Source organism: Heptranchias perlo, chromosome 19 (genome assembly GCF_035084215.1).
Source record: "Heptranchias perlo isolate sHepPer1 chromosome 19, sHepPer1.hap1, whole genome shotgun sequence".
NCBI classification, from domain to species: Eukaryota; Metazoa; Chordata; class Chondrichthyes; order Hexanchiformes; family Hexanchidae; genus Heptranchias; species Heptranchias perlo.
The window spans coordinates 27,639,990-27,654,188 of NC_090343.1; the positions used below are offsets into that span (position 1 = coordinate 27,639,990).

Consider the following 14,199-nt stretch of genomic DNA (forward strand, 5'->3'; position numbering starts at 1 on the left):
ATCATTCTATTAGGCATCTGGCAGGCTTCTGAGCTTAATACTGACTTTACTAACTTCAGACTATAACAATAGCTCCCACTTTCTCTTAAGGAAGAAGTGCTGGCAATATGGAGTAGATGTGCCGGTGTTTCCTTAAGGGACAGGCTGGTGCTTGTTGTGGGGACCCTATGTCAGAACACCATTTGGTGGAGCAGTCTGCACCTTTGGTGTCAACCTGCTCTTTTCTTCTTCCAGTTTCTTGGACTGCTGGGGTCTGCTCCACTTGGCCAGGTTTTTGTGATTCCATTTCTACCTGCTTTACCCTCTTTACATGTCAGCAAGTTTTCAATATGTTTGGGGCTTGTGCTAGTGAAGTTTCCCTCACTATAATGCATTGAGGATTGGCAGCTATGGTGTTAATAGAGGCTCCCATCTTGGAATCACTTCGTTAATATTGTAGCACTTAACGCACACTGGGGTAATCTGCACAACCCTGCAAGTATGAATGGCAAAATTTAGCTCCTTACCAGCCTGAAGGTCAGCACTTTCCTGTTAACCTCACTTGTGAAAATATTTGTCATACATTAACATACTTAAAGCTACAAGATGCAAGAGAAAATATATCTATCCTATAGATGGGATACAATTTTGCGGTGTCACACGTTAGATATGATACTTTGGTTTAGGTTTAGAATGTAACTCTCATGCATTTCAATCTAAAAGTAAATTCGTTTCCTGTTTAAATAGGTTTGCAAACTGCTTCACTCTAATGATAAATCCCCCCCTAATATTTTCAGATAGACAGTCAGTGACAGCCCTGACTGGACCTTTGTACTTTACGTCCTCATGCCTCATTATTAGGTTTTCATGTTGAGGGTTTGACGCCCACTCACTTGAACCGCTGGTAACGGCATGATTTCTCAGTCTCGGCTGGTGGGTGGTAATGTTGCACATCTCCTGCCCTAGGGTGCGCTGCTCTGGACGAGCTGTTGGCGGCGCTGGTGACCGCGGAGCTGCGGCTGGAGGTGAGGCGAAGTGGTGCAGTGCAGCCCCCCCTCTCTCTGTGTTCCTGCCCCCGCCGAGTCTGTGGACAGTTTTCGACCTTCACCTCCGGCACCGCGGACCGGGCAGGTTAGTGTTGCGCTTCCACTTTACTTGTAGTAATTTCCCCTTCCGCAAGCACGGGAACAGCCCTGGAAATGCAGGCTGACTCTCCAGCTGCGTCGGTCACCTTTGTTACGTTGTTGCATTCATCTGTTACAGATGTTGGAGCTGTTATCAGCCCAGAGTCAGATAGCAGGGCTGAACGGTATCATTCAGATGGAAGTTCCTGTTTTATTATTGTATGTACTGTGCTGCCAGACTTCCTGCTATGCAGCATCGGTGATGCAAGATGTCCAGGAGTCCAAACTCACTTCCCGGTTGTGGCCTGATTTATTATATTCAATATATTCATTAATTGGCAAACGGCTGACCCTTATCAGACAAGGTATTTCTCATACCCTGTCTTAATGCTGCTCCTCTCCTCAAACATAATCGCCTAATCTGTCCAAGTACTCCCAGAGATATCGGAGGCCTAAAGATACAAGCTCATGATTTATACCCAAATCAGACACTCATTTGTATGTGCGCCAGATGCTCCCACGCTGGATTTATCAAGTTTTGCTATTTTTGAATGCATTTCCTATTCTTAAGAATTCTATAGAATTTCCTCATTTGCAGGAAGAAGTCTCAAAAAGCTTTCCATAATGGTAAAACAGTAGAGACCAACCAGGAGAAAAGAGAAAAATAAAAAGGGTTAGTTTAAAGGTCCAAAGATGGGAAAACAGTCGGGTTTTGAGGATTTTAAAAGCAGGGAAGTGGGTGGCAAGGTGGATGGAACTTCCAGAGAACTGGAGTATGGTGGCAGAACGGCCACTCACAATGGGAGGAAACAAGGTGTTAGAGGAGCAGAGGACCTGTGTGGAAACATGAAGCAGGAGGAGATCACTAAAGTGGGGTAAGACTACGGAGAAATTGGAAGTGAGTGAGAGAACTTTGAATTCAACTTATTAGGACACAGGGAGCTTGGGGAGGACATGGGTGATGAGAGTGTGGGACTTAGTGCAGGGTACAGAATTTTTGATGATTTGAAGCTTGAACATTGAGACAGAGAGGCTGGTAAAGAAATTGTTCAAGAAGTTGAGCTTGGAGGTGATGAAGGCATGGTCTGGGATTTAGGCAGCAGAGAAGGAGAGGTGGAGATGAGCATTGTGGAGGTGGAAGAAAGTGATCTTGGTAAGAGAGCAGTTGTGGGGAGGAAGCTAAGCTCAAGGTCAACCTGTAGCCAATGTTGCACACCTCCTGACTCTTCCTGAGGTTGATGGGGTCAAGGCCAGAGGCATGTAGCTGCTGGCAGGAACCGACTTTGGCTTCATTGACATTAAGTTGGAGGAAATTATTAGCTCATCTACATTTTGATGTCAGACAGGCTTTTTCAGAGTTTAGCAAGAGCACTCCCTCAACGCCATCTTTAGCTCGGAATGAGTAACAGGTGTGATAGTAAATCCATCATATCTGCCACTGTACCTTTCATTGTCCATAAAACAAGGTCAAGCTGCAGTAGGACCAGAGCGTGCAGCTATGGTTTCATTTAGTCCACTTACTTTTAAATGGGGTTCTGATGAGAAATCAAGATTGTAATTCTGCTTTAGATGATACATTTTTTTTGCTAGACTTTTGGTGGCAAAATTGAAATATTAGAGATTTATATAGGATGCTTTCTGCGCATTTGAAAATAATGGACACATTTTACATCCTTTCAAAACTGTCAAAAATTACAAACCTTAAAGGACGATAACTTCACATGAATTAGAAGATGAAAATGGAGTTGTTCTTATAATGGCTCAAGGCAAGTGTTGCATTCATGTCTGGAGCTTTTGGACCATACCTTGGTCGCATAATTGTGGTAGGAAAGTCTAGACCGATCTATTTGTTGCCTCAGCAAAGATTGAAATAAGAGTCGTGGAACACCCACAATGTTACAATTAGTTGGGTAGGGTTAGCCTTCCAGTTTCAGAAAGTTGGCATGTCAAAATAGCAGTATTAGAGAAATTATTTCACAATAAACATCAGGTAATGTATAACATGCCATGTCCATATTTGCTTATACTGTAGTAAAAACAAACCAAATTTCTAGCCTAACAAAGCATAAGGTCCAGTCACTTCTGTAACTTTTTGATTCAACTTATGCTACCAGATCATTGTGAGCCAGGGTGCCTGTGGTAGCTGGGGGAGAATTGTTACACGTTAAGTGAAAATCTTAGACGCAATAGTTGCTAAGTTGAGACTTGTTGCAGCTACTTGACAAACAAATTGCTCTATATAAAACCAATTTAATTCATGCTTTGAAAGTATACCTACGAAAATCAGTTTGAGAGGTCCTTGTTAGAAATTTAAATAATTAAGTGAAGTGTAACTATTATTCCACAAAATGTTAGGTGAGAAATTTTTCTTTTATCGATAAATACATTGTGATGTTTAGATGTACAATGAGGTATATCAAAAACAAAACAACTGTAGTGACTGTCTACTCTTTCCCTCTAGCATTTTATAATGGAGGCAGAATCTAACAAGTCATCGATGGCAGAAGAGAATGCCTCATGCGATGGCGATGCACCTTCAATGGCAACAGAGCTTCAGTTACAAGCCTCCCCCAAAGCACAGACATATGTTTGCACATTGAGTCCACATCTGATTGCTAAAGCACAAGAAGAGCTTCAGGAGAAACCTGAATGGAGACTCCGGGATGTGCAGGCCCTGAGAGACATGATTTTAAAGGAAGCGCCAAATTTAAAAACTCGTTTGGACGATTCCTTCTTATTGCGTTTTCTCAGAGCACGCAAGTTTGATTATGACCGGGCTTTGAAGCTTTTAGTGAATTACCATGCAAGCCAAAGGACTTGGCCTGAGGTGTTTACAAATTTGAGGCCATCTGCAATAAAGCACGTGCTAGATTCTGGATTTCTCACTGTTCTGCCTTATCCTGATCCACTCGGTCGATGTATCTTGGTAATTCGACCAGGTAAATTAACAGAACTGAGTGAGGACTTATTTGAAAAACATGAAGCAGAGTGATGATGTTCAATTGAAGACCATATCATTATTCAATTCTTAAATTTTAAAAAAATCCAGGGGGTACTTTGGCAGGATTTCTTTCGCTAATTGGATTGGAATAGAAAGCCTGATTGCAGTCCTATAAATAAGGAGAGGATCTTTGTACTGAACCAGAATAGAACTTAGTGATACTACTACCGATTGATGAAACTTTTACTTAATTAAATTTATAGGATTATTAATTACAGATGAGCAGCATGCCTTAGGCAGCATTCATTGGTGGCAGAATCTTCAGTAGTACAATACTTCTGCTGACGATTAGCTGATATAATTCTACATCGCCTTTTCTGTTTACTTGAAAACAATAATTAAAAGCAGAGGAGCACTCAGCCATTTTTATTGTGGGCGAACTGAGTGCTTCTTCCTATTTGCAGTTTGACTCACTTTCCAAGGCAGTGTGATTTACAAGGATAGATATAAAAGGTTTTACTGTTACATCTGTTACCCTTACTGACCTGGAGGCATCACAGATGCTTGTAGAGCAATTGAGAGTGCGCTGCCTTAACCACTTTAGATTTAAAATAACTAAATGTTTTATTGAAGCAGTTCCCTTGGGAGCAATGAAAACAAGTTATTTTTTTTAAATACTGTACAACGAAACTTGATCCTTATACTTTTTTGCTGTGTGAATGTTCAGTTCTATCCTCTTGGCTATAAATTATACCTTTCCATTTCTGTCCTTTTTTTAAGCTCGGATTCTTGTTCATTGTTTCTTTTTGCATTTTCTGCTGTACACATTTTCAATATCTGACTGAAAAGGAATAACAAAGCGTTTAATCCTTACTTGGAATTAAACTGGGGCCTATCAGTAATTCCCACACATCAGTGAGGATTCTTCCTATTTCATGAATAAAACAAACACAATTTTTTTTTAAGTGATAACAATTGATTGAAATCGAGGGAAGTGTGGTCCTTTTGAATTGAGGAAGGGGCCTGGAGACAATATGATGTGTGAGAGCTTGCCACAGTAAAATAACATGTGGAGAACACTGTATATACATTATACCTACATTTTATATACATCTCTTCATTGGATCGTGTAAGGAATTCTATAACACACATGAAGAACTGATTATTTGCTCCTGGGCTTTTTCTCATAGGTGTTAAAAATGTCAAAGAACACAATCTAGAAAAAAATCACCATTATCTGAATTCAAATGAATGGTAACCAATCATAGTGCTGTAGATACGTGAATATACTGCATAACTGCAATACAAAATAGAGATATAATGATACCAGTTTTTGTATTTAGACATTTTTCTCTACTGTGGACAATGGAGGAAATGTTCATGATCTTGGGATTCTTAAATTATATGTAGGCCAACCAAAGGGATATTGTATTTTTAAGTGTAAGTCATTGTACTTTACAGTGACACTTAAACACAGATATTGTACAAGGTTTTCATGGTGACTGCTCAATGCCTCTTTTGTATTGTTCTAGGAAGATGGAAGATTGCTGATTATCCCATCACAGAAAACATCCGTGCCATTTATATAACATTAGAGAAGCTTGTTCAGGCAGAAGAGAATCAGGTGAACGGAATTGTCATCCTTGCAGATTACAGTGGAGTTACCTTGTCCCAAGCTGCACAGCTTGGTCCATTCATGGCCAAAAAGGTCATTGGAATTCTTCAGGTAAATACAGAATAGATCAATTGTTTTCAGGGCTTTGATGTTTTTTCCAACATTAGGCAAAGCTACCATGGATCCTGAAGTGCCTCATCCATGGATTTTCATAGTTTTTCTCTTTCTCTCTCTCTGTCAATATGACATATCAAATGTAACCTTTTTTAAGAAATGGAATCATGAGGATGTAATATTCATCACTGCAATTCAATAGCAATTTGGGTCTTGCATATATTTTTACTATAAAGATTTTGTCCCTAATTTTTTAAAAAAATATTTGCTATCAAATCAGAGAGCCAAATAGTATGAACTAGTGCAACATTTAGTGAGATTCCTGAGGAACACAGGAATGTACATGACTGGAAAAGACTATTATGGTCAGGCCAGTCTTAAAATTTAAAAACATACCACACTGTACTGTAATTCTGATACACTCCCCATTGCTCTATTCAGCTCCCTTAAATTTTCTGGCACTATTCACTTCTGTTGTCTCCCACACAGGCTGTTCCAGAGTTAAAACTACACTGTCCATTTACTTTCTCTTTTCTGAGCTTGAGTTAATTCCCCTGATTACAATTTGTAGTTATATCGAACAATTTATTAGGGTTCAATTTATTTATATCCCTTAGCATAAAGTCTCCCCTCTGAGTTACCTTTTCTCCACTGTAAACATTCACAGTTTCCTTAATCTCCTTGTATCTCAAGTGCCCAATCTGTTATCAGTTTAATTATCCTCCTCTGAACTTCCAAAGCCAAAGGGGAAGGTTTACCTGTTTCTGCATTTTGGCATATTAGATCGCCTGGGCACTGTAAACGTAGGAAAATTGGGTGAGGAATATTGCACACCTATAAGAGAGCCTGTCTGATTTTCCATCTATTAACATAAATGGATGGAAAATTGGGCAGGCTTCCTTATGGCGTGTGATCCCTCCCATCTGATTTTGCTCTATTTATTGCACCTAGGTGATATAATATGTCCAGGTGCAAGAATTGGAAGATCTGGTTGAAGATGTCATGGCTGATCTGGTTTCAGATCAGCCATGATCTTATTAAATGGCGGAGCAGGCTCGAGGAGCCGATTGGCCTACTCCTGCTCCTATTTTTTATGTTCTTATGTCCTCACTGTAGTATGGTGACCAGAACTGTACACAATATTGTAGATGAGACCAAATCAGTGCTATATACAAGCACATTGTTACTGCTGGGATGCATGTTGTATCCCTTTCATCATACACCCTAAGGTCCTGTTTGTCTTTTTTTTACTGCTGTTGTAAAATGTGGTGATGATTTCAACAACAGTTCACCAGTAGCTGTAAATCCCACGTGTTGTGTTGTCCTGTAATGTACAACCATTCATTTTATATTATCACTGCTTATTCCCCTTCCTCAGTCTCACAACCTTGCATTGGTCCACATTAAACAACATCTGTCACTTGTTATCCCAATCCCCCAAAGTATCCAAATGCCTCCGTGACATAATTTGTCAGACTCATGCTCTATCCCACACCCCATGCTGACTCTCAAAACAGTCCACATTTCTCTAAGTGCTTCATTATTCCCTCCTCCAGGATGCTCTCTAATGTTTTACTCACTACATGTCAGGCCCCTGACATGCAGTTCCAAGGCTCATCTTTATGCCTCAATTTATTAATTGGGTTTGTACCCATCCTTCTCCAAACCTTGTGCACTAAATTCCTTATTGTAGTCATCTCTGCCAATGATCTAACAGTGCACTGACACTTGAAGAAAGTTCCATTCCTCACCTTGACCCCTCCATTGCTTCAGTTGTTACCCACATCTATTTCCTTCTTCCTCTGCTATACTTCTTTGCCAGTGGAGTATGGTTACTTTGTACACTGAATAGTATATTCTTGAAAGTATTCCATTTCTCTTCTGATCTGTTCAACCATTCCACTCTAGTTCTCTCCTCATTGACACAAAATCTATCCTTCTAAAGTTTTAAGTCTCTTTTGTACTCCACCTTTCTCTGTCATGTCTAACCTTAAACTCAACAACAAAAATTTGCATTTATATAGTGCCTTTAACATAGCAAAACATCCCAAGGCACTTCACAGGAACGTTATCAAACAAAATTTGACACCGAGCCACATAAGGAGATATTAGGACAGGTGACAAAAACCTTGGTCAAAGAGGTAGGTTTTAAGGAGCGTCTTAATGGAGGAGAGAGAAGCAGATAGGTTTAGGGGGGGGGATTTCCAGAGCTTTGGGCCTAGGCAGCTGAAGGCAAGGCCGCCAGTAGTGGTGCGATTAAAATTGGGGATTCGCAAGAGGCCAGAATTGGAGGAGCGTAGAGATCCAGGAGGATTGTAGGGCTGGAGGAGGTTACAGAGATAGGGATGTGATTCCAAGCTGCTCTCTTACATTAACCTCCTTTATCATCCTCTGGTTGTTACATAGTATTAGATCTAGTGTCTTCCCTCACGTGTGGATTCCTTAACCATTTGAGGCATAGCAGTTCAGTATCATTTCCAGAAGCATATTTAACTGCTTCTCCCATTATAGTCCCCACAATTTATCCTTGGTGAATTTAAGCCGACCATAAGAATTATGTTTATTCTTTGACACTATTCCCTTATTTAACGATAAAGTTCCAGGTCTAACCTTCCACCTTGACTTGGTAGCCCATAATCAAGCGCAGTAGTTAGTTTTTCCTTTTACTGTCACTTACTTTGCTCCACGTTGTTGTACTTTGTCTGCACTTGATATAGATTTCTGTATCTCAGACATGTCCTCATTCTCAAATGCTACATCCCCTCCCAGTTCATTTTTCCTATTTACAAAGAGCAATTTACATCACTATAAATCCCCCCCCCCCCACCAATCTAAGTCCTTACTTTTTCAAGTTCTGTGACAAGTATGTTATCATGATTTTCCTCCCTCCGGTGTCAGCATGGTTCAGTTGGTAGTACTTTTGCCTCTGAGTCAAAAAGTTGTGGGTTCAAGCCCATCTACAGACTTCAGCACATAATCTGGGCTTTAATGCTGTATGGAGGGAGTTCTGCAATGCTGGAGGCGCCATCTTTCAGATGAAATGTTTAAATTAAGGATCTGTCTGCCTGACCGGGTAGATGTAAAAGATCCCTTGGCACCAATCGAAGAAGAGCAAGGAGTAGTCATAGCCACCATTCCTCCTTCAACTAACATCACTAAAAACAGATTATCTGGTTATTCATTCATTTGCTATTTATTGGACCTTGCTTTGTACAAATTCACTGCCATGTTTACCTACATAACAACAGTGAATGCGCTTTAAAATTTATGCATTGATTGTAAAGTGCTTTGGACATGGTGAGGCACTATATAAATACAAGTTCTTTCTTCCAAACATAAACCTCTAGATTCCTGATTTCATTCTTGAGACTCCTGGTACTTGTAAACCCCCTTCCCTAACCTAAGCTGTTTTTCGTTCAGTAGTTACTCTCCCGTATGGTCATATTCTGCCCACTTTCTTGTTCGAACATCGTTGGCATTCAAACTGCTGTCCATCAATCCTACTTCTCTTCCATAACATCAGACCTCCATATTCTTTACAGTTCCAACATTCATTTTCCATTGTTTACAGTCTGATATATTTTCTCCTCCACCCCTATGAACCTTCTCTGCAAAAACATTATCGTCAATTCATTTCAGGTAAAACCTAACCAATCTGAAGAGCTTCCCCTGACCAAAGAATTTTCCCAGTGTTCTCAGAAATTTTTCTTACTGCACCATCTCTCAAGCCCCACTTTGACCCATCTGAACGCTGTCTGTCTACCTGGCTCAGCATATACCACTGAAAGAAGTCCTGAGATTACTGTCTTTGAGCTCTTGTTCTTTAATCTAGTACCCACCTCCTTAAAGTCCATCCAACTATTTACTATGTCATTGGTTCCAACATGAACCATAAGTTCCAACTGGTTCTCCTTCCCAGTTTTTCAACCCATTCCATTATGTCCTTCACACTGACACCTAAGAGCCAACACATTGTTCAGGACTCACAGTTATAGCTGCAGACCTGAATGTCCATTTCCCACAATTACTACTTGCCTCACTTTTGTTCCCATGGGTAACCCTTCACTCCACGGTGCTGTGGTGCTGCTCCTGATTACACTCCTGTATCACTATTTGTGCATATTATAGAATCAGGACTCTCAGGGGTTTCTTATACTGGTGATTCGCATTCCCTCCTCCTGCTCTCCTTGCATCTGGTCACCCAATCCTTTCCTCTACCCAAGCAACTAAAACTATTTGACACTTCATGTATCTGTTCTCTTCAGGCTTCTTCTGTAGATTCAGGGTAGCCCACATAATGCATATTGCACATACCATGAGCTTACCCTCTCATGTCGCCATTCCTGTACTCATAGCTGCAGTACTACTCACACTATCTTTTTACATCATGCTTTAGATGACCTCTGACTCATTTACAGGCTTAACGCAGCTTTTAAACTTTGTGTTATGATATACAAGTTAACACACCATGTTAACTATCCTGCTAAATGCAAATTATTCTAAATATAATTATAGTAATTTAAAGTGGCCCATTTGAGCAATCTCATTGGTCACTTGTAATAATATGACCTTTTGATATTGCTTTCTAGCAGTGTTGTTACGTGATTATATGGCTTTTCAAATGTTAGTGTTGCTTTATAGAAAACTCATTGACCTACAGTAAGCACCTGACCAGTCTGTTTATTTTACTGTCTGGCAAGCAGGTGTCCATCTGATTGATATGCACTTGATTAATAGGGCTCTGGTCCAAAGACGGTAAAGGCAGGCCAGACAAAGGTTTCAGTTTGTAGGTTTTTTGGTTCCTGGTAATCACTGAGCAATCATTTCCATGGTAACCACTGTTCATTGATTTTGAATGCTGCGATTGGTCCATGGGAACAGAATGACTGAAAAATCTTCATCTGTTATAGGTCTGAACTAGTTGCTGCTTATTGGTCCCTGGTAATTGCATAACTAACCAATAATAACATCACAATCAAAAATTAACATTAGTTTCAACTGATTTTCCTCAGGCTACAAAAAACCTTAAAATGTTTAAGCGGGGTCGTAAGTATAGAAATAAATTAGGAGCGGAGTATCTAAGATGTCTTTCCATCCATTATAAATGAATGGACATGTAGCACAGCAGGTGAGCAATAGAAAGCAGGAAATGTAGACAGACATTATACTTCTATTTATATACTTAAAAATATATATATTGTCTGTGAACTCCATGGAAGATCAACTGGTATTATAATATTTTTGGGATTGCATGTGTAGTACCTTTTATCCAATCATTCCTATCAAGCAGACAGTATTGAATGTGATGTATGAATCACTACTGGAGAAAATGTTTGTTTTCAATTGCCATTTCTATTAACTAGTGTATATCATGCCTGCTTTAAGAAAATCCAATACTATCCTATTTTATAAATTCATTCCCTCCATAGGATGGATTTCCAATGAGAATAAAAACAGTCAACGTCATCAACGAGCCCATTATCTTTAAGGGTATTTTTGCCATCATAAAACCTTTTCTAAAGGAGAAGATGACAGAAAGGGTATGTAGTTTAGATTATTTTCTTGGTCCACGGTTGTTAAATTTAATGCATCCTCAATATATTAATATAGAATTGTAAGTGTAGAGCTGTTGAACGCTGTGTTTATCTCTGCCTTTCATTAAGAGGCTTTCAATTGTACTACCACGTTTTGGAAGTCCATTAGACTTTTGCTCCAAACCTTCCATACTACATTTTAAACTGTTATTAAATATTCAGTGTAGCACACACTTTGTTGTTGTGCATTTTATGTAGTGTATTTTTAAAAAATATTTGTTATTTTGTAAATTGAGACACCTCTGGATTCAGATTTGTTGTAATTCACTTAAGGCTGGATTGTCTGACTGCAGGATTTTGCAATGACTAGTAATGTTGCCTCACTCTTTTGCAATGGACTTTCCAGTACCATGTTGTACTTCCAAGCTGTCTGGAAGTTAGAGAAGGCAGTGAACAGCTATGTCAATCTCTGCCACCTTAGAGCAGTCTTTGAAGAGCCTTGGGTTCATCTTCATTTCCGATAAAGGAGGCAAACTGTAACTTGTCAAGTTTGCTCTATAACTGAATTGCAAGAGGTGTATGAAAGTCGCACAGGTTAACCCTTCTACCCATTCTCCCCAGATATTCTTTGGTGATGTGTCTCATCTACACTAAATCCTGTCACTGACAGACATTCTTACTCAGAGTGTACACTTGTCACATGGGAGGTTGACATGAGCATTGACACATGCCCTTCATTCTGTCACACACGGGGTTGAAATGAGCATAGACCCCCATGCCCTTCATTCCATGGTTTAGTATTGTTAGTAATTTGATCAATTATTCCATTGGAAAGACATGAGAGGAGTCCTGGTCACTAGGTCAGTGATTATAAACTTACAGCTTATTCTGTAATGGTACCAGCTAACAAGTATGGTGAAGCCCACTTAAATACTAAAATAACCTGTTTAAATGAAGATATTACTGCACAAATCATTTTCTAATGACTTGCAGGTCATTTAAATGAATTGGATAGCCAGCCCATGTGCTCCACTCCCTGCCTATGTCTAGGTCTGCTTGAGTGCTGAAAATGGGAAAAGTAGAATAGTCAGAATAAACAAATAAGCATAATTGGCAAATGGGACTTTCATTTGAGAAGACTCCACTGTACTATTGAATTCTTATTTGTGACAAATTGAGTCATTTCTTGGTTGGCCTGTTCATATTCGTATGGCTCCATCACTAAGCATACATTTTTTTGAATGCTGAGTGAAGTCAAAAGTCTCTTTTGGGGTGATGGAGTAAGAAAAAGAATACATTTGATGGAGGAAAATCCCATCATTTTAAAAGGTGGTATTTATTTTGGCAGTGTATTTCAGATCTCTCCACTCGGTGTGGAATATATGTATTTTTTTCTGGAAGGTTATTCCTATTGTCTGGCTTACATTTCCAAAAACTTTTGTGTTACAGAAGTGAATTTAACCAATTTAAAAATGCACTGCACAAATGTTTAACATTGATATTACAGTCATTTTTATTGATGCTAAAGATCTGAATATATTTTCCCTCCTTTTTAGTTTGTTCTTCATGGTTCAGATCTAAGCTCACTTCACAAGGATATTCCACCTGACACCCTTCCTCAAGAGTATGGAGGTACAATGGGAAAACTCAATACAACGGCCTGGGCTGAGTCTTTGCTGGCATTTGAGGAGGAATTTGTAGCAGAGTTTTGTCAGGCACATTCACCGACGGATGATTCACTTAAGCAGTTAGCAGTCGGGGAAAACGATCAATCGGGCCAACAGTGCGATGATTCCTTTAGAGGAGTGAGGTCACAGCTGTATTACTGTTATTAATAAGACCCATTGTTTGACACTTTCCATGAAGGATTTTTTTTGTGGTGCTGGGGTGTTTATTCAAAATGAACAGTGTGATCCCCTTGATATTTTAGACATTGAAGAGACTTTCCTATTTACAGAAATTCAATACATTATAACATTCTTGATCTATCAGCAGCAATTTTAAAGATGGTGGCAGACAGACCCAACCCTCTTCAATTTCTACATTAAATGTTGTTTTTGATAGTCTTAACGTTTTTGATAACCTGTTTATACAAAACCTCAGCTGTTAGACTGTCAAAAAAAAAATTAACGCACAAATTTGAGCAGTCCTGATCTGTCTGCTGCCATATTATTGACCTGGCATTGGTAACACCTCAAACAGGAATTTCTGGTTTGGAAGCTAGCTATTTCTCAACCATATGGAGAGATTAGGGCCTGATTTTTAACTGATGATACTGGTCTCAAATTAAACTTTTTGAGCATTGATAAAATAGTCGCATAATTTCCATCATCCAGTATCTGCAATTATCACAATCTGGAACTGCAGATTACAGAAAAATATATGGAGCCAGAGACAATGTTATAATTCAAAGGATTCACTCAGTAACTACACATTTTGATACTGAAATGTTGCTGTGGGTCTTAAAAGGATGACAGTTGTAAACAATTTTACAACACCAAGTTATAGTCCAACAATTTTATTTTAAAATTCACAAGCTTTCGGAGGCTTCCTCCTTCCTCAGGTGAATGTCAAGAAATCCTCGAACCTCTCGCATTTATAAATCACAGAACAATACCTGTTGATTACAGATAGTCTTTTCAACTGCCCGTTGCCAAGGCAACCAAAGTGTTCAGACAGATAGGTGTTACCTACAGGGCCACCGAATATACAAACGGCCAGAACAAAAAAAAAGAGAGAGAGAGGCAGAAACATAGAAACATCCGGAAGGAAAAGACAGCAATTGACCCGTTATATTAAAAATAGATAACTTTTGTTCGCTGGTGGGGTTACGTGTAGCGTGACATGAACCCAAGATCCCGGTTGAGGCTATCCTCATGGGTGCGGAACTTG

General features: G+C 39.4%; 1 protein-coding gene across 1 annotated transcript; it reads left to right on the forward strand.

Annotated features, from left to right (window-relative positions):
• Positions 1 to 1,032: 1,032 nt before the first annotated feature.
• On the forward strand, positions 1,033 to 13,809 carry ttpal (tocopherol (alpha) transfer protein-like). The gene is made up of 5 exons (XM_068000811.1): positions 1,033 to 1,110; positions 3,565 to 4,042; positions 5,577 to 5,770; positions 11,203 to 11,313; positions 12,864 to 13,809. Exons 2-5 carry the CDS (start codon positions 3,574 to 3,576, stop codon positions 13,140 to 13,142), a joined length of 1,053 nt encoding a protein of 350 aa, XP_067856912.1. The 5' UTR covers positions 1,033 to 1,110; positions 3,565 to 3,573; the 3' UTR covers positions 13,143 to 13,809.
• Positions 13,810 to 14,199: the final 390 nt, after the last annotated feature.